Source organism: Oryzias latipes, chromosome 17 (assembly GCF_002234675.1).
Source record: "Oryzias latipes chromosome 17, ASM223467v1".
Taxonomy (NCBI): Eukaryota; Metazoa; Chordata; class Actinopteri; order Beloniformes; family Adrianichthyidae; genus Oryzias; species Oryzias latipes.
In genome coordinates, this window is record NC_019875.2 from 4,577,387 (window position 1) to 4,598,310 (window position 20,924).

General features: G+C 40.4%; 1 protein-coding gene across 4 annotated transcripts in view; it reads left to right on the forward strand.

The window, feature by feature from the left end:
* The window catches only part of piezo2 (piezo type mechanosensitive ion channel component 2), a 105,671-nt gene that overhangs the window by 71,580 nt on the left and 13,167 nt on the right, over positions 1-20,924 (forward strand). For 2 of the 4 annotated variants that reach the window (XM_023964911.1, XM_023964912.1), the window contains 18 exons: positions 1,267-1,359; positions 1,823-1,988; positions 4,937-5,180; positions 5,264-5,366; positions 8,074-8,230; positions 8,379-8,468; positions 10,280-10,401; positions 10,600-10,668; positions 11,640-11,743; positions 12,482-12,580; positions 13,311-13,431; positions 14,404-14,484; positions 14,714-14,880; positions 14,948-15,144; positions 16,195-16,365; positions 16,588-17,319; positions 18,283-18,541; positions 20,391-20,573. In XM_023964911.1, coding sequence (XP_023820679.1) covers positions 1,267-1,359; positions 1,823-1,988; positions 4,937-5,180; positions 5,264-5,366; positions 8,074-8,230; positions 8,379-8,468; positions 10,280-10,401; positions 10,600-10,668; positions 11,640-11,743; positions 12,482-12,580; positions 13,311-13,431; positions 14,404-14,484; positions 14,714-14,880; positions 14,948-15,144; positions 16,195-16,365; positions 16,588-17,319; positions 18,283-18,541; positions 20,391-20,573 — 3,158 coding nt within the window. The remainder of the gene's footprint in view (positions 1-1,266; positions 1,360-1,822; positions 1,989-4,936; positions 5,181-5,263; positions 5,367-8,073; positions 8,231-8,378; positions 8,469-10,279; positions 10,402-10,599; positions 10,669-11,639; positions 11,744-12,481; positions 12,581-13,310; positions 13,432-14,403; positions 14,485-14,713; positions 14,881-14,947; positions 15,145-16,194; positions 16,366-16,587; positions 17,320-18,282; positions 18,542-20,390; positions 20,574-20,924) is intronic. The other 2 variants (XM_023964913.1, XM_023964914.1) reach the window with 2 other exon arrangements.

Genomic DNA, 20,924 nt, shown 5'->3' on the forward strand with positions numbered 1-20,924 from the left:
TGGAGTGACAGAGAAGTATGTTAGAGCAGTGTAGGACATGTATGAGGGCTGTAAGACAGTGGTGAGGTGTGCTGTAGGGGTGACAGAGGAGTTCAAGGTGGAGGTGGGATTACATCAGAGATCAGCTCTGAGCCCCTTCCTGTTTGCAGTGATAATGGACAGGCTGACAGATGAGGTTAAAATCACCATGGACAATTATGTTTGTCGACGGTATTGTGTTTTGTAGCAGGAAACAAGTGGAGGAGAAGCTAGAGAAGTAGAGACTTGTCCTGAAAAGGAAAGGAATGAAGTTAGTCTCAGCAAGATGGAGTACATGTGTGTGAATGTGAGGAACCCAAGTGGAAGAGTGAGGTTACAGGGAAAAGAGATAAAAGAAGGTGGAGGATTTGAAGTATCTAGGTTCAAAAGTCCAGAGTAATGGAGACTGTGGAAAAAGTGAAGAAGCTAGTGCAGGCAGGTTGGATTTTGGGGAGGAAAGTGTCAGGTGTGATAGATGGGTGTCAACCAAAATTAAAGAAAAGGTGCTTTCACCACAGTTTCCTACAACATGTTGGGCCTAGAGACAGTGGTACCAAGGAAAAGACAGGAAGAAGAGCTGGAGGTGCCAGAGATGAAGATGCTGAGGTTCTCTCTGGGAGGGACCAGGATGGGAATGGGGACTGAGGACATCAGAGGGACAGCACATGTTAGAGGTTCTGGAGATTAAGTCAGACTGAGATGGTTCGGACATGTACAGAGGAGAGACGGTGAATATATCGTAGAAGGATGCCGAGTCTAAAGGTTGCCAGGCAAGAGGTCTAGAGGAAGACCAAAGAGGAGGTTTCTGGATACATTAATGGAAAGACATGAAGGTAGCTGCTGTTAGAGGAGAGGATGCAGAAGACAGAGTTAGATAGAGGAAGATGATTGGCTGTAGCGACACATAAAGGGAAAAACCCAAAGGAAAATAAGAAGTCAGGTCACTTTTTAAAGTTGTGTTGAGGCTCTATAACTCAGAAGGAGTTACTTATAAATTACAGTGCTGAATTAAAATGCAATCACTCTGAAAATGACTGTGTAAACCATAGATGTCTCCGTTCGAGGTAGACTGAGGCCATCGGTTGTTTTACGATTTCATTTCAACATCCTACCGTCAGAAAAGCACATCTCATAAAAGCTGTTGTTCCGCTCCCAGTGCGGTTCCTGTCTTTTTATGCGCTACACAAATAAGACCTGACATTTTTATGTTGTTTATATGCATGTTTGATTATAATATCTCTCTTTCAGACTATCCCTGGAGCTTCACCACAGACTCCAACGTGATCAAGTGGCTCTACATCCCCGATTTCTACAAGAAGCCTGATCCGCTGTTTCTCATCTGTAAGTTGTTTAATGTAGCAGGAAACTGTAGAAAATCTGTTGTTTTTTTTAAAAGAACTAATAGACTTTACGACCTGTGTTAGAAATGTAGTAAAAAGAGTTGTGTTATCTCTTTGAGGACAAAATTTGACGTTGTGTTTCTTCTGCTGTTTATATTTAAAAGTCTTGGTTTTAGCAAAACCTCATTGATATTTACTGGAGTCAATCACAGCTGTGTTTTTGTGAAAGCTACACCCTGGACAGGTTACCAGTCCATGACAGAGCCACAAACAGACCGACAGCCACCCACTCTACAAACATTCATGTTTTTAAAACTTTCTGCCAAACTTTTTTGATTTATTTCATCCTGTGGCGTCAGTGTTCATTTGCATGTCAAGACCTTGTACTCTACTGAAGCAGAACTGGTGAAATCAGTACAGATGGGTTTGGGATGCACATTGATCTTGCTGTCTCCTGCTCTCAGACGACTTCATGTTGCTGCTCTGTGCCTCGATGCAGAGGCAGGTCTTTGAGGACGAGAACAAGGCGGCGGTCCGCCTCATAGCTGGCGATAATGTGGAGATCTGCAGAGACTTGGATGCAGCCTCCTTCAGTGTTCACAACCCCGTGCCCGACTTCATCCACTGCAGGTACTGCTGCTTCATTTTCGCTACACCAGGAGATGTTCCAAACTGTTGGCTGTTACTGGCTGTTTTTAATTGAAAATAAAAATGCTGTAGTTTTTTTTTAAACCAGAGTCATTTATAAGAGCTGTCACTGTGGTTTTATCGTTTAGCTGGTCTACAGTTAGTAAGGACTGCACCTCCCTAAAATGAAAAGGAGGGAAAGTGAACAACAAAAGTTATGTTTAACGATACGAGAAGATGGCATTAAAGCCAGACCTTCATATGCCCCCAGACAGCTATGAAAACTATTCAATTGAATATTTGAGCTTTTAATGTGAATATTTAAAGGTGCATGGAAAATGATATTATTCAGGTCTTCAGTTTTTGGGGCCTCTGGTCTGGATGAGATAAAACAGTTGTTAAGTTTTGGGGGGAATTAACTTTGTTCTTTTCACTTTCACTCACGATTAACCGTTCACACCTTTAATGACTTTACTTCTAAAGTCTAAGACACATTTACCGGTAGGCTCTTACTTTTGGACTCATTTTGAAGTGCCAAAAAAGTTTCCAGAAGCACATTTTCTACTCAATGTAGGCTTCAGACAATTCATAGGAACCATATTAGTCAAAGGCAGGAAGCCCACTTAGCTGCTAATAAAAAATCTGTTTATAATTTTGAAAATCATATTTACTGAAAGGTATGACAAACATGATTGTAAAATAAGTTACGAGAAGAGATCTTACATATCCGTACATTTAATACACCAAAGGAAAAGGTAGCTGGAACAAGGCAGCGGTGCGTCAGAAATCAAGACGACCGAACAAAAGAACTGAAGCCACAAACTCCCACCGTACACCCTCACCCCAAAAGGGGCAGCTAGTAGACGACCTAAATGATTCATAGATGAGGGCTTAAACTATCAGACCAGGTGACTTCACAGATTCTGGGGAGAATCTATTCTGCTGTTGCAGTGTGCAGCATTGTTCGAATCCATAACTAATTTATTCTTAGTGTTCTGGTGCACAGAAGAGATGAAGATGAAGGTAATACTTGATTAGTAAAGCGTGTTTCTGTATAGAAGTAGAGAGGTGGCACATACTGTTTAAATTCCATCATTAAAGACGTGTTCTTGTGCTTTTTTTCTGATAATGGAGGACAAATATTAAGAAAATTAAGCTAAAAATTGCATTTCTGAGTACCGGTATTTATTCAAATTGTTGAGATTCAGATGCAGGCAAAAAAAACGCATTTTGGAAAAGATCGTATTTGTGACATAAAAAATATACTCGGCGAACCACAAGGTCCCTGCTATGCTTGCAACGGAAAGGTTGCTTCATACCAGTGGTCCAAGCCACAACTCAGGCAAATTTCTGCTAAACTCCTGCTGCTCTGCAGAAACTATGTCCTAGAAAACGACAGATTTTTTTGGATTTTACCTAAAAATGGCATAGTCATAATAATAAAAAAAACCCACTGGGAACATTTTGAAAATAGATCTAAAGATCGACTGCACATATGTCTTGTTTTAGACCAAACCAGCCGGCACCACCAGCCCATAACTTAATGAAACGGGATACATCGTTTTGAAGTCTTGGATTCAGTCGATATTTAAATTAGATCTGAAATATGACTTGAGAAACAGGATTTTGAGAAACCAAGTCAAGGAAGGGAGAAGCATCCTCACATTGATTATCTACTCTTCACATTCCAGTGTTTTGATGCAGAGAGTGGACAGGTCTTTTATTAACGCACTCTGTGTCCATCAACAAGCCTGAGTAGAGGCAGAGAGCGTCTGTTTGGGCTGCAGCAGCGCTGCACTTATTCCATCGCTTCTCTCTGGGATCGGGTTACAGATTCGAGGTGGAGGAGAAATCCATAATCAACAAGAACACTCTGTCCGTGTCCGTCACTCTGCAACTCAGACACTTTTGCCCTCTACTCTAACTCAATAAATAGCTTTTAAATATGGAAAAGTTATTTTCTCTCACTGATGAAGAAGGACTCTCAGCTGTTTGGGCCCATCAGCCCCACATGCCAGCCAAAGCCTCTTCATCAGAGCTGCTTCCTGGAGCCGCTGCTCGGGTCTATTGGCCATTAAACAAACCCTTTGTTTCCACGTCACATTAATGTTGTCTAACATGCGAACACAGGATCTATCCTCATGCTTTTAACATGCTAAACACACGCAGGACACAGAGCGGTGTACCTGTGCTGAGTGACAGCATCAGGTTACAGATCCACTTCCCATGCATCGATCAGACGCTTACCGGTGCCGGACACTAAGTGATACACTCAGGCTGATTGATGAGAGCGTGTGCACACAGCAACCAGACAAACTGCAATGTAGCTTTGATTTTATACTACCTCCTGTGACAAACATGCGACCGCCCATCAAAGGAACATGGAGTAAAACATTCATTTTAAAGGTTGGGATAATCGTCTTTTTTTGAGTCAAACCTGGGCATGTTTGATTAGAAAGGAGAAAAAATAAGTAAGTAATTTTATTTCTATAGCACCTTTCACAGACAGGTGCCTTTACAGGTTAAAATATAAATAAATACATACAAAAAAACATAAAAGATAAAAAGTGAAACAATCATCCCAAGCCCAAATAAAAACAGTTTCAGTTAAAATGCTTTTAAAAAAGAAAACAGTTTTCAATTATTTTTTATACGAATTTATAGAGTCCAGGGAACGCAGGGACAACCAGAGCTCATTCAGTTGTAATTCAGCTGTAAAATAACACAGTCTAAAAACCTCTTGGCCAGGTCACCCTTAAAAAAGAGATCCTGATGTTAATGGGTTTTTCCACCAGGTTAAATAAAATCATGTAAATAACAATATCCCTAACTTCTTGCGAGAAGTGTAAATTCCAACAGTCCTTCAGAAGTTAAACTGTGTCACCTTTTCAGTTTCCAGATGACTCTAATGAAGTCTGGAAACAATTTATCCCTGTGCTATTTATCCTCAGATCCTACCTGGACATGCTGAAGGTCATCATGTTCAGCTACTTGTTCTGGTTTGTCCTCACCATCATCTTCATCACTGGAACAACACGGATCAGCATCTTCTGCATGGGCTACCTGGTGGCCTGTTTCTACTTCCTGCTGTTTGGGGGCGAGCTACTTTTGAAGCCGATCAAAAAAATCCTCCACTACTGGGACTTCCTGATCGCATACAACATCTTTGTCATCACTATGAAGAACATTTTATCAGTGAGTGATGTTTGAACATCTACTGATATTCAGAGTATTTATTTTGTGGAGTTTCAGAGTTAATGAGAAGGTTTTGAACATAGATCCTGGCTTGTGGCTACATCGACTCTCTGATGGAGAATAACTGCTGGCTGATCCAGCTCTTCAGTCTGTCATGCACCATCAAGGGTTACGTCATAAAGCTTGGTGAGTTCTTTGACATATGACGCCCCCAAACAACAGGATGCATGACAAGATTGTTGTCACAGTTTATATATATAAATGTATTAACATGGGAGATTTTTTTTTTTCCTAATTCAAAGGCCCCTGTTCTCACAAGAGTCTCCATGGCGAAAGTTTAGTCTCCAAAGTTTAGTGTGAAGAATTAAAAAGGGGACTTTGGCCCAAACAGTCACATGAAAAGTTTCATAAATGTATCCACTAAAACCCTGACTGGTTTCCCTCTCTTATGATGACATAAGGAATGTCGCTGCCTGTCAGTCACGTCTTCAGAATTTTAGCTACTGCCACACCATCCAATGAATTGCGTAGGCTAGAGACGCTACGGTAGCCTGTTACCATTGTCCTGTGTACGTAAAGATTGACACCATATCGGAAAGGGCAATAAACGGATTTGGAGGATACAGTCAAATGACCGTGGTTCAATTTGGACCAATTTTAAAATTAGTTGACAGCCAGTTCGGTAGAGATGGCGCAGTGAGCACTTCTGTCCATGGCCGTGGCGTGATCAGGTGTTGGTGGAGGGCGCTGTAAAACCTAGCCTGTATCAGAAGAACTTAGGCACTCGCGCAACCCCGAGCACAGTTCCGTACGTCACATGTCCCCTCGTCCACCAACCAGTCGCGGAGTCTGCGCTGGGCTCTTCCTTTTTCGCTTCCCACTGCCGAGGAAATCCTTATGTCTTTCCCTCTGCTAAGTAATGCACCGGATCGCCTTGTCAGTTCTGAGGTTGAACACACATAAAAATACTAAGGTCATCCTTCAAAATAACTAAAAAGATAGGAGGTCCTGCCAAAAAACGTGGAAATAGTTTAAAGTCTTACGCTACCATTGACTTTAAAAAAGCTTGATTTGTGTTGACATCACAATCATCACTACTAGATCAGCCTAAATGTTCACTACTCAAAAAATAAACTCACATAGATCTTCCTGGAATATTCTACTTTATTAGCTGACGGTAATAATTTACTTGTGAAAAGTCACCTCCTTGTTTTTCCACCTCTGTGCAATTGTGCAAATCAGCCCTCGGTATCGAGTCCACCCCCCTCCGCTGGTTTCATTCTTATTTTTCAAGCCGCACTCAGTTTATTCAACTGAATTCTTTTAAATCCCAACCCTCACTCATTTCATCTGGTGTTCCTCAAGGTTCTGTTCTTGGTCCCCTCCTCTTCATTACCTACCTGCTACCCCTTGGCAATATATTTCGTAAATTCAATATTGATTTTCAATGTTTCGCGGATGACACTCAGCTCTATCTGTCCAGTAAACCCAACTCTTCTATTCCACCTGCCTCCCTCACCTCCTGCCTGTCTGAAATAAAAACCTGGTTCACCCTAAACTTCCTCAAACTTAACAGTGATAAAACCGAATTACTCCTCGTAGGTTCCAAATCCACCCTTTCCAAAGTTTCTAATTTAACCCTTTCCATCGATTCCTCTCCAGTTTTCCCCTCCCCTCAAGTAAAGAGTCTGGGTGTCATCCTTGATAGTACTAGTCATTTCAATCCCACATCAATAGCATTACTCGGTCAGCCTACTTTCATCCACGCAATATTAATCGACTCCGCCCCTCCCTCACCATCCACTCCGCCTCCATTTTAGTTCATAGTCTGGTCACTTCTCGTCTGGACTATTGTAATGCTCTTCTCTTTGGTCTTCCCAACAAAACTCTAAATAAGCTTCAGTTGGTCCAGAATTCAGCTGCCCGCATCATCACCAGAACCCCCTCCTTCCATCACATCACTCCCGTTCTCCAGCAGTTGCAGTGGCTTCCAGTAGCCTTTAGGATTAAGTTCAAGCTCCTTCTCTACACTTTCAAAGCCCTCCATAGCCTGGCTCCCTCCTATCTCTCTAATCTCCTCCATGTTAACACTCCCTCTCGCTCTCTTCGATCTTCTTCCTCCCTTCAGCTCTCTGTCCCTCCGGCCCGTATGGTTACCATGGGGAGCCGTGCCTTCAGTCGCTCTGCTCCCCAACTCTGGAACTCTCTCCCCCCAGACCTCCGTAACACTGACTCCTTTCTGATCTTTAAATCCAGACTCAAAACATATCTGTTTAAGCTTGCATTTCCGGAACACAATTTCTCATTCTCTGTCAGCTGATTTTACTAATGAATCCAATTTATTTATTGTTTTTAAAAAGTTGTGATTTTATTGTGTTTTACCTCTAACTTTGTACAGTGACCTTGGGTGTTTTGAAAGGCGCTTTTAAATAAAATGTATTATTATTATTATTAATTGTAGCACAGCAGTGAGCCGGCATTTGCCCCTTTCCAACATAGCGTCCAACTTTGCATGTGTGAGTCGCATCGCAGCGACTCTAGCTGATATAACTCCTTGATGGACAAATCAAAGTTACGAAAAAATGTTTTTCGTTCGTGGTTTGATTGCAGTGACTCCAGAAAGGTTAAGAAATAAACTCTTTTACCACCAAAATGTCACTGGATTGCATGAACTGAATTTTGTTTTATTGTTTTGCTCACTATGTTGTTTTGACTGAGTGATTGTTTGGTTTGTTTCAACCAATTTTTAAAAGGGAAAAAGACAGTAAAATAAAAGTGCACATATTAAAAAAAATCTATTTGCGATTATAAATTGGTTAGAAAATAAATAAAGGAAACTGATGGGATCTTCTTGACATGACTGTTACCTATTTGATCATCTGCTGTGCTCCAGCTTCTTCAGATACCTGCGACATTCCCAAGAATGAGGCGGGAATCATCTGGGACAGCATCTGCTTCGCCTTCCTGCTGCTGCAGAGGCGGGTCTTTATGAGCTACTACTTTCTTCACGTGGTGGCAGACATTCGAGCTTCGCAGGTCCTCGCCTCCAGGTGCCTTTCTGCACACGCACACTTACCCCTGGAAGTCAAATATCAGTTTGTAGATAACGTTGGTGACCAACAGAACCTCGATTATGAAGTCAAAGACAAAACACAGCATGACTGCATGTACGCTGAGCTTCATGTTTGTGTGTTTTAGAGGGGCAGAGCTGTTCCAGGCCACCATAGTGAAGGCAGTAAAAGCCCGACTGGAGGAGGAGCACAAGTCTGTGGAGCAGCTTAAGAGACAGTGAGACTAAACTTTGACTTCTAAAGCCTACTATCTGGAGCTCGTTGGGTCTGCTTCTTGACTAGAGACGTTTTTGTTGTATATTCAACAGTTTTTGTGTGTTTAGACTGTTGTGTTTATGCGTTACTTATTTAATGTTTAACTAACTATTAAATCCTAGGAAGGTTTACCTCAGAAACGTCTCGCTTTTGTCATACCCTGACTGCTCTCTCAGGAAAACCTTCTGCAAGTGAAGACACTGTCATACAAGCGTGACTGTACATCAAAACAGCCGCTTGTTGTTGATGAAAAGCAAATATTACTTGTGTTTTTATCTAAACTGATCATTACTGGCTGATCTTGGCAGCAAAAGGGGAGTGGAAATGGATGTGGATGAACATGAACTTGTGTGTTTATGCTAACTGTTCAGCAAACATGGCCACGCCTTTAAACCAGACAGACACAACCAACTACTGATCATTTATAGATGTTGAGGTTCTCCTTAGGAGTGACCAGGTTAGACAGGATAAGGAACGAGTACATCAGAGGGACGGCTCATGTTGCCTGTGTCAGCGACAAAGTCAGAGAAGCCAGACTGAGATGGTTTGGACACGTTCAGAGGAGGGATAGTGGATATATTGGTAGAAGGATGTTGGAGATGGAGCTGCCTGGCAGGAGGGCAAGAGGACGGCCAAAGAGGAGATATATGGATGTCTTAACAGAGGACATGAAGTTGGCTAATGTTAGGGTAGAAGATGTCCATGATAGAGTGAGGTGGAAAAGGATGATTCGCTGTGGCGACCCCTGATACGAAAAGCCGAAAGAGAAAGAAGAATAGATCATTAATAGTTAATAATAATAGCTAAAGTCCCACCGTGATAATCTTTTGATCTTCTTTTAAAGCGTTCCCAGACATCTTATAATGATGGTTATGCCGTTTTCTACGTCGTTTTCTTAGGACCTAGTTTCTGCAGAGAAGCAGGAGTTTATTAGAAATTCACCTCTTAGTTGAGGTCGGGACTGTTGGCACAGAGTAAGCCTGCCTTCTTTTCCCATCAATCCTTTGTTCACACGCTCTCCCACTAGATTACAGCCCCTCGCAACCCCAAGCTAAGATTAGCGGTACAACAGAAATGGCGAGCAGGACTGGAGCTATCCAGTCGTACAGTTCCAATCCAGATTCCAGCTCAGACGAGGAAAACAAAGACGTTCACGGATCCGCTTGTCTGCAGGTGGATGATCAGAATGGGGCGGAGCAGTGTGGCCCCGCCCAGCGTATCTTCTATGTCTCAAATACGATTTTTTTCAAACTGTATTTGTTCGTCTGCTCCTGATTCACGATGATTTGCATGTAGAAGTACTTGCTTGATACATGTCTCCTTCATTATGAGGAAAGGTTACTAGATCACTTTTAAAACTGGAAAAACACCATTTTCATTGGAGTGCGTCTTTAACTTAACATAAGGAAATGCAGCACTAAATCAGTGAACTATTTTGCCCTTATTTATAGTCTTTTTTTTAAAACCTTTTCCTAGACTTCCTGACAGCAATCCTCTCTCAGCCTGACTTGTTCAGGGTTTGTTGGTTCCCCAGATCCCAGCTCTTAGAGTTTCATGCAACATCGAAACGATGTGTTTCTATTACTAATCTTCAGCACAGCAACTACTCATGACATCAGATAGTCTCCACTTAGTCTCTCTAATGAGCACTTCACTGTAATATAACATACTCTAATTTCCATATGAAGCTTGGAGACGTTTGCAGTGAGTCTGTTAAGCTGCTCCAGTTTGTCAATACTTCATGTCTCTTCACCGCATCTCTGATCTAATCAGGATGGAGCGCATTAAAGTGAGGCAGCAAAAGTTTAAGCGAGGGAAGGATAAGATCCTGAGCCTGGCCCAGGAGTCTGCAGAGGGTCAGCCTGTCGTCCAGCCTGAGGAGGATGACGATGATGGTATGGTCAATCCCACCCCGACTCACTCTGGTCACAAACCAGAAACAGTTTTTAGGTGCTCAAGAAGGTGAGCTTGAGCCTCATTACAATGAACGTCAGATTGTTACTGTTCCAGCTGAAAGAGCAGCTTCTGAAATATCACTGCAGAGAATTGATTTTCTTCTGAAATGTTGCATTGATGTATTTGTGAAATTTTAGGAGCACAGCGAACGAAAGCCAAGCCCAAAAAAAAGCAGTGGTGGAGGCCGTGGGTTGATCATGCTTCCAGTAGGTTAAACCCCACAAACCCTTTTTTTCTCTTCCTCCACTCTCACTGGCCCTTTTGTCCTTGACCAGAACGCTGAGGATTCCCATACTGCCCCTGGGCTCTGAAGGCACCATCATAAAAGACATTTGCTCTTTCCAGATGTTGATCATTTTGTGTCTCTATTTGAGGGTCCTTGTGAGGAGGAAAATTGAGTTTAAAAAATATCTGAGTGTCGATGCAAAAGGTGCCTTAAATAGAGATGAGGAAAGTGAGTGTGGAAGGAAAATGATTAACATCTGGAGGTGTGCTTGAGCCTTCATGGCTGGGCTCACCTGAAGAGCCCTCAGTTGAGAATCACTCATCAGATTGTGAAGCAAAGAAATGAAGTTGAGCCGCCTTTATTCTTTGTACTAGAATAAAGAGTTTGTTCATTCTTTGCCTGCAGACATGATCACCAAGCAGGTAACATTTTTAAAAGCTGTAATCGTTTCTGAAGTCCCCCAAAAAGGCCTTTTTAAAAGACAAAAAAGCAGCATTTCTGTGACCACAATTGCCTGTTTGGTTTGAGCTCATGTCTCACATTTTACTCCACCCCCAGACAACATTTTCAAATGATTTTCCCTCATTGTCATTTGGTGTTTCATCATTTCCCAGCATCCTCCCTCATTCCCTGCCCACTGCGGTTCTGTTCAAGGACATAAGTCAGCCTTGTCTACCCCATTGCTTCTGACACCTAACTGCTGCAGTCTGGACTCACTTAAAGGAGCTTAAAGGCCGTTCTGCACACAGAAACAGGAGACACTCCTTGTGTTTTTTAATGAGCGCTGTGTTTTAATGCTGTGTGTTGCTCATATTTCCAACTGTGTAACCATAGAACGACTAGCTGTTGTTTTTCTCTGCACAACATGTCTGATCTTTGTTTTTAATGGATGAAAACGATGAATGTTCAGCCTGTGACTGCCGTAACAGCACTGAAACATCTGTTCTCCAGTGGTTAGGAGTGGAGACTACTACCTATTTGAAACTGACAGCGGCGAGGAAGAGGAGGAGGAGGAGAAAAAAGAGGAGGAAACACCTAAGAAGTCCGCATTTCAGGTGGATCAGTGTTTTGTGTTTGAGAGAAAAGTTTAAAGAAAGTAGCATTTGGTTAAACATTTGAGGTTGTGGAATTCTGAATTGAATAAGAAAAATTTCTGTAAAAAAAAAACTTTCTCAATGATCTAGAAGGGAATTTATCAGTTTATCAAAGCTGAAGACGCTGACAGGTGACAGATATTTTTAAGTTTATTTAAAAAAAGAATCTAAGGATAATCAAGAAAATAATGTGTTTTTCTTGCATGAATTAAAATGTACAATAATATAAACTGAGAGTGAAAGCAAATTTAAAAAAAAAAGAACTTTTAACATCTATTTTTGTATTGGAATTAGTTCATTTCAAGGAAACAAAGATAAACATAGATTAATTTAAAATGTGTTGAGAAATTAATAGAAAACAAAGAAAATGAAAACATTTTGAAAGGTTTTTGGGTACCTAACTGTGAAGTCATTATTGTCAGTATGTTTTTGAAGTGTTGATGACTTTGTTAAATTTATCTTAACAGTTCCTCTTGATTTTCTTGTAGGTACTTTATTTTTAATGATTTCTTGTTATTAAGTCTGTTTCTAAAAGATAACTCTGTCACGTAAACTAACTTCACACGAAAGTGCGGTTTCACTTTGCATCCCTTGTTTTCATGTAAATAACTAACTAACCGTGTTGTTTTGTTCAGGTAAACTCTGCTGTCTGTTTGATGTTTGACTAACACTCTCCGTCTCTGCTCTCCTCATGTTCAGCGAGCGATTGCAAAGTTTGTCACAGCTGTTCTGGCTTTACCAAAGTCTGTCATTAAGCTCCCTAAAACTGTACTGCAGTATCTGATCAAAGCAGGAAAGGTACTCGCCTTCACTAACACTCCTCTCTGCAGCTCAGGTGTGACGCATGCCACTAGGGGAAGCTTTGCATCTGTTTTTTTGCTTAAATCTCGCCCACAGTGACAGACAGGGCTTTCATGCTGCACGGACAGACTGGCTTTGACTTCTTTGCATGAAATTTCCTTTGAAAATGTTTAGTGACTTTTCCCTGTCTTTTTGTGACTCTCAAAGATGATCAGATGTTGTTTTTCGTGCACGGACCAACAGTTGACGGTTTCCTTCCTTTTATACATGTCCAAAGATCACATCTTCAGACCTTAGAAATTCAAAAAGAAAAAAAAATGCAGAAAGAAGTCTTTACTGCTATCTGCTTAATGTTCTAGATCTATAAACAATATATTCTTATGATTATATCTCATTTGTTTAATGTTATCTCATATAGTAGGTTCTTTATAGTATTTGGAGAGTCATTTTTTAGAAGACTAACATTTTGTCTAAAGAAATTATTTTTACCTTTTTAATGCAAAAAAATAGTATTTGTAAAATGATATTCCCGCATTATACAACTAAGTTTTATGTTGAAAGAAATAGAAAAGGAAGGAAAGGTAAAGTGTCCAGAAAAAAGCGTCATCATCAGATGAAGTAAACGTTGGTGTTCAATGCCTTCAGCGCTTGTGGTCAGTCTTGTGATCTTCCTGTCAGTGTGTGTCGTTCTTTCCCACAAATGGACCGGGTCTCCTCTGTTCTGCAGTTTCTGTATCAGGCCTGGATCACTGACCCCAAAGCTGCTCTGAAGGCTCGCAGCAAAGACAAACGCAAGTTCTGGAAAAAATACACCAGAAGAGTCAGACAAAAGAAAAACAAGCAAAAACGTAAGTTTTTGTCTGTTTTGTTTTGGTTGTAGGAATAAAAAATAAACACACATATATATATATATATATATATATATATATATATATATATATTATATATATATATATATATATATATATATATATATATATATATATATATATTATATATATATATATATTATATATATATATATATATATATATATATATATATATATATATATATATATATATATATATATATATTATATATATATATATATATATATATATATATATATATATATATATATATATATATATATATATATATATATATAATATATATATAATATATATATATATATATATATATATATATATATATATAGTATTTACCTTTGTTTGCACATCATTTCTGAAATAGTTTATTATTTCTCACATTTGATGTCATGTTTGTAAAGCTGCACAGTCTGGTCCTAATGTGAAGGAGCATCATTTCTGGTCATGTTAACAATTACAGTGTTTCTTGGGATTAGGTTAAACTTCTTAATCTTCAGCCGTCCCTGTGTCCAAAATATATAGATGAATATGTAAACTAGTACAACATTTTTGAATTTGAAGTCTGATTTCACCCTTTTCTCATGCTTTTATTTTGAAACTTTATTCTCAACAATGTCTTTTTCTGGGCTTTATATCAAATTTTAATTGCCAACAATCACTTTTCTGACAGAACAATGTAATGTTCTGCCACATATTTCTCTGTGAAAATAAGCTTAGATACCATCCAATCAAACAACGGCATTCTCTCTAACTTTACTAAGACCTTATAGATAATATTGCTGTTGACACATTGATTTTACAATAAACAAAAACGTTCTCCCTCGTGCTTTAAAGTAGCATTTATACCAAGGAAACTGATGTTTATTTGGCAAGTCTCAGTTGTAGTTCCAGAAAAGTAGCTGATTTTGCTTTTGAAGGGCTAAGATCAGATGTGGCTGTGCTCTGCAGCGGGTCATGTGGCCATAGAGGTGGGAGAGCTGTCTGATGGGCAAGAAAAAGAAGAGGAGAACAAGAAGCCGGATCGGCCAGGTCGGTCTCCTTTCCCATTTTTAAGACATCAAAATATGAATGAAAGGAATTATTACAGGCTAGTCATTCAAGATATTTCGTCCTTAAAATGAGATCTTGGATAGGGACACATGGAGTTAGAAGACTTCTGAAAGGGTGTCTTATAATTAGCTTTCTGTTTTTTGGGTCTCTGAAGTGGTTTTAAAAGAACTCTGTCCTGAAAGGGTTTGTTGTTGCACATCCTCTGCAGACAACATCATCAAAAGAGTTTTTAACATCATCAAGTTCACCTGGGTGCTCTTCCAAACCACGGTGGAGAGCTTCACCAAGTGGATGAACGACATGTGCAGGGAGTACATCGACATCTCCACGGTGCTGCGCATTGAGCGCTGCATGCTGACGCGGGAGGTTAAAAAGGTACGTCCCACACGAGTCTGAGCGGCAGGAAGTGCACGGCACTAGTTAATTCCGAACCTTCCGTCAGGGCAACGTGCCGTCCAGAGAGAGCATCCACGTCTACTACAAGAAGGCCATGAGGCTGAACATGTCCAGGCAGGCCAGCCTGGATATGCTCAGCGACGACGAGCTTCCCTCTGGATCCACAAAAGCACGTAAGAGGCGTGGAGGAGGCTATCGCATGGAGAGCCAGGACTCCACGGCCTCCAGAGACAGCATGTCCAGGTACACGGGGCCTGAGGACGAGGGCTTTGCTTTAGGACAGTGTGATGATTTAGAGGATTTTCCCCTGTTTATTTATTAATGAGGGGGAAAAAAACACGAGGATAGAATTCCAAAAAATTCCAGATATTTCCTCACACCATCACCCAACTTAACCGTGAGCAGTGAAAAAAGGACAAGACATGAGATATTACAGTTCTAATTTATGCTCAGTCACTTCAAGGCATGTGGTATTGGCCTGCACAATATTCCGCAAATTTATCCTCATCGCGACATCAAGCTGTGCAATATGCATACCGCAAAAGACGGCGAAAATCGCAATAAATGGTTACCTTAAATATGCTAAAACAAACTCATGGCAGCTTGAAATGTTGAACAAATGAAATAAATCCCTTTATGCATTTGACCAATCGGAAGGACCCATTTACATTGTTAAACCAATCAGATGAGCCCTTTTATGCTTGATGTTAGCCTCCTATGTCGACAAGGATCATTTGGAGTATAATTTTTAAACTGTTGCAGTGAAATGGGAATGATGTTTTTGGTTGTTTTGCTATTTGTTTATATACCGCAAATTATATCGTTATCGCAATATTAATCACCAACAGCGCATATCGCGAGTTTTTCTCCTATCGTGCAGCCCTAGCATTTGGTTTCTATTGGAAAACACACTGATATTCAAAAGATTATCACTGTTGGATCATTTTTGATTTGATCAAAAGATCCAAAATATCAACAAGGGGAACGTCTTTATTATGCTTGGAACATAATTTAAATCTAACGGATCTAACAGATTCCTTTCTTCCAGGTTTAATTATGTGCTTTGAATTATTTTAGCTCATTTTTTCTTTTCATAACATTGACCAAAACCTTTAAAATATGAGCTTTTCCATTGACATTTTTTTTTTATTTCAGCATCTTTTTTTTTAAATTTTGTTAAGAGCAGCTTTTTTCAGCCTGCACTGAATTCTGCTGTCACCCAAAATCATTGCCCATCTGTGCCCTCATCCCATCAAACTGACCCTCCCATTTGTCACTCTCACCACCTGTCAGCGCCTTCACTGAGGCCACCACCCTGTTCTCCCGTCAGTCCACCCTGGAGGACATAGACGGGCCTCTGGAGAGAATTCCCAAAACCAGCGAGCGTGCAAGGCCCACGCTGAAAAAAATGAGCAGGCTGGACACGTCCAATTCGTCATTGGACAGCGGCAGCTTCATATCCAGGTGTCCATGTGCATGCCTGCTTCACTCACCTGACACGTCATGACTGGCGCATGTTTACATCCATTTCATGTTTATCACCGTTTTTTTAATACATCCAGTACAAATCCAGCTCGAATCATCCAAAGATCAATAACTGGAAACTTCTTATTCTGTGTCTTCTACCAAAGCATCGAATTCTCAGGTGTCTGATCGATAAACTGTCTGAATCTGCTTGGTTTTTAGTGAAGCAACCCAGTGCCTGGTTCTCTCCTCCAGACAAGGCACCGCAGACACCATAGAAGAAGAGGGCAACGAGCAGGAGCTCAGCAAGAACAAGAAACAGGTTTCCTTTGAGGCACAAGAGTTTGACGAGAGTCCCAGTGCCGAGGGGGAACCAGCGAGTGAGGGACAGCCCATACAGACCGAGGAGCAGGAGGCAGCAAAGGAAGAGGAGGAAGAAGGGCAGGAAGACTTTGTGGGTGAGGAAGAGCTGCAGGAGCAAGAGGTTCCTCTGGATGAGGAAGAGGTTCCTCTGGATAAGGAAGTGATTCCTCTGGATAAGGAAGACGAGAAGGCTGCATGGGAGTCCTTCAGCCCAGATGAGGGTCCTTCCACAAAGCTGGAGGAGAAGGATCAAGAAGAGGAGGCAGGTTCTGCCCCTTCTGGACGAGAGAACGTCTTCATCAGTGATAGTGACGACGGAGGCAGACAGCACGACTTCATGGAGACGGAGGGTCAGGAAGTCGTCCTTTACACCCCGGATACAGATGCCTCCAAAACCTCTGACATTGACGTACCTCCCAGCTACAGCAAGGCGGTCAGCTTTGACCGCCTGGATGTCAGTGACGATGAAAGTGACACGTACAGGAAGAGGCGCCTGTTGATGACCTCAGACAGCCGCTCTGACAGCAGATCAGACATCATGCTACCATCCATGACCACGGAGCTGACAGCCAGTGAGCTGCTGCTCAATAAGTAAGTGCAAGAACCTTGAACTCTGCTGGGAGGCATTCACCTCTACTGCATCAAAAAACAGTCAGGTTCCTAACCTATGCTTGATCTGCCCCTTAAAGTTCATTTCTCTTTGATTTTTGCTTCTTTTTTTTAAAGATTTTTTTAAGTTTACTGTTTAAGGTTTTTTTTTAGGAGGGCGGGGTTCTGAACTACATTTTTCTTATACCTTACTTTTATTTTGAAGCATTTTGAAACTTTCAAACACCTTCATAACAAAAATATGCATCTGCTCAAAAACAGTTGTTACATCACGATACATTCCTGGCTTTACATTTTCTCATAAATTTCCAGCTTGCTTAATATTATAAAATGCTCTTATTTTTATTATTTTAAACCTTTTAAGGCTAAATTAATATTTAGAAAATGTCATTATTTATTATGTTTTACTGACATGTTCAGTGGGAACCTTACCTTCACCTTAAAGCAGCTGGGATTGGCTCCAGCAACCCTATGACCCTGAACAGGACCAAGCAGGAATAGCAGATGGATTTTTCCCCCTACATTTAATGCAACATTATTTACTAACATGATTAATGTTTGTGGAGAATCTGGATGCAGAAGCTGGATAACAGACGCTCCAAGAACTTGAGGACTCTGAGGAAAACACGACTAACACATAACAAAATGAAATACAAAAGACAGCTAAAACTGGGCCTTAATTATCTATGTAGTGACTAGTAACTTAAACGTGGCGTGATCATGCCCAGGAAGGAAATGCAAAGCTGGCTGGGATAGACTCCAGAAACCCTGTAACCCCTAAATAAATTAGCAGATTTAAAAGATGGAAGAACAGTTGGAATTCTAAGAAAACTAAAACAAACATGATGCTGGAATATATAGCCGTGCAATGCTTTGACATGCTTCCACAAAGTGTCTATAGACTGTTAAGTGACAAAGGCTTGAATGTCCTGTTTGTCTTGGCAGGATGTTCTATGATGAGGAGCTGGAGCAGTCGGATCATTTCTACCAAAACCAGCCTCTGATCCTGCAGTTCAGCTACGCTCTTTATAACATGCTGGTGGCGCACTCTGAGTTTGTGTGCTACCTGGTCATCATCATTAACCACATGGTGTCGGCCTCATGTGTAAGTCTGGTGCTTCCCGTCACCATCTTCCTGTGGGCCATGCTGTCGGTGCCGCGGCCCAGCAAGCGCTACTGGATGACTGCTATCGTCTACACTGAGGTACTTTGAGATGCTAACCAAGAAAAAAATAATTAAATCATGATTTATTTATAAAAAAAAGGATCAAAGTCCGAGCTTTAACACAAACAAATTATTCAGTTATAGAAAAGAAGAGAATACAGGCATAGATCACCTGACAAAGAAAATAAGAATAAACCTATAATCACAGGCATGTTTACTAATTTTTGCAGATATCTGTTAAAAACTGAGCGGCCCTAAAGTGAAACTGATGTTGTTACCTGGTTTTAAATCTCAACTTGCAGCCACCAGTCTTTGAGTCTCTCAAAGACAGGTTCCTGAGCATTAGTCCACGAAAGTATCAAAAAGTTAAGCGTGCACCTTCTTTAATCATCATTTTGTGTTATTCTCAGTTTTTGAATCTAAATATTCGTTTGGCAGGAAAAAAAGGGTCAGTTAATGCAGGTATTTGTTTTGAAACCTTTGTCCTCTGTTTTAAAATCCTGTGAAACCAACGTATCTTACTGAATTTAATGGCAAGTGCTGGAGGACATAGTAATTCAAGAAAACAGCCATTGCTGTTGCTTTTTGGTCATTTTCAGGAAATCCCATGGCTCTTCTGATATAATCAAATACAATTATTAACCATGCATAATGTGAAAATAAACCTAGTTTATGAAAGATTTCTCGTGTCTCTTAAAAATCCTGGTGTTTTTTTATGGGATATAAACAAAAATCAATAATTGCTGCTAAATTACATCAAAACGTTTTTTTTTTATATCATTTTCGTAATGCAGTTTTGAGCTGACAAAAAAAACAAACAAATGGGCACGCTTGGTGGATTTTGGAAAAAAATCAAAGTGGAAAATGACACTAGCATTCAATGACGTCATCGTTAGTCGCTGGTCGTCTACGTTCGTGTTAGCTGCCGGCGCTCAGATAACACATAATAACATTGGTTTTATAACTGTAAAAGGTCACGCAAAAACAAAAAATCATTATTTAAATGAAATGTGTTTCTCCTGCGCGACCCAGAAGACCCTCGCAGCAGACGGATATAGAGCCCTTTACCAGTATTGCCACCCTTAAACACAAACAAAGAATTTGGATTTGGTCTTACCTTTTAGCATGCTGTCTACGTTGTCTATGGTGTGATCTACTCCTTCTTTCTTAAAGGCTGTGACACACAGCCACTCCGTACATTGTCCGCATTTTCCAGGTGTGACATTTTGGTTTTTCGTGATACATGTGCGATATACGTAATTCATACGTCGATGTGCGCAGATGCCCCACGAAGGTTTCGGCCGACGGGTGAATTCGGTTTTTAGCTGTTCAGTTGAAAATTATGCAGTTTATGCGTATTTCACGTAGTTTATATTTGTATATTTCGTAAATTTGTTGAAATTGTGCGTGATTTTTGAGAGACGCATACAGAAATTTGTAGCTTTTCATGACCGTATGTCTAACAGCCTTCCTACGCATGAAACTCTGATGTGTAACTTTTATGTTGTGTATACGGCGCACATATCACATTCAAGTGATGTAATTGACGCACAAATCACTAATTAATTGCATACAAACAGTGCAATAATCATACATCTGTCAAAATTTCAAGTGTAGACCACAACTTTTCTCATTTTTTCCCTTTATATTCATGTATGACCAATTTTCATCCGTGCAATAAGCGCAAAATGTATTTAGTGTCTGTGTGACACGGACTTAAGATAGTGGGGTTCTTATACATCATAAACACCAACTATATTATTTTCTGATGTTACTCTGGAAGCAGTTTTATTTTTTCCAAGCAGTTACGAGAATGCCACACTGCTTTTTTTTAAAGATGTCCTTACTTCCTCAAGGTAAAGTAACTCTGACCGTATGTCTCCAACAGGTCACCATCGTCATAAAGTACTTCTGCCAGTTTGGCTTCTTCCCCCACAGCAAGAACTACAGACTATATAAAAATGCTCCTTACTATCCTGCCAACATCATCGGGGTGGAGAAAAAAGATGGCTATGTCCTCTATGACCTGGTCCAATTACTGGCTCTGTTCTTCCACAGGTCGATCCTGAAGGTGCACACAGTCACACAATACAACACAATACATGACCACCAAATAAACACGAATTGTATTTTCAATATTCATAGACAATCATGAAGACGGGCACAGAATATTCCTGAAGTTCTCAGTGAAATGAAATGTTTGACACCTAGAACCTGTGTCTATGTACATTAGTGATTTGTATTCAGATTTCTTGAGAATTAAAATTGGAGTCAAATCAATCGCTCTGCAAACAAAGCAGAAGCTGGGTTCTTATTTTCAAAAGGTCTGACTGTGTTTTTATTAAGAGTTGGATTCTACCATTTATCAATGATTCCATTTAACCTCCTGCCGCTGGATTTTTTTCAAAGGGGTGTTCATTTT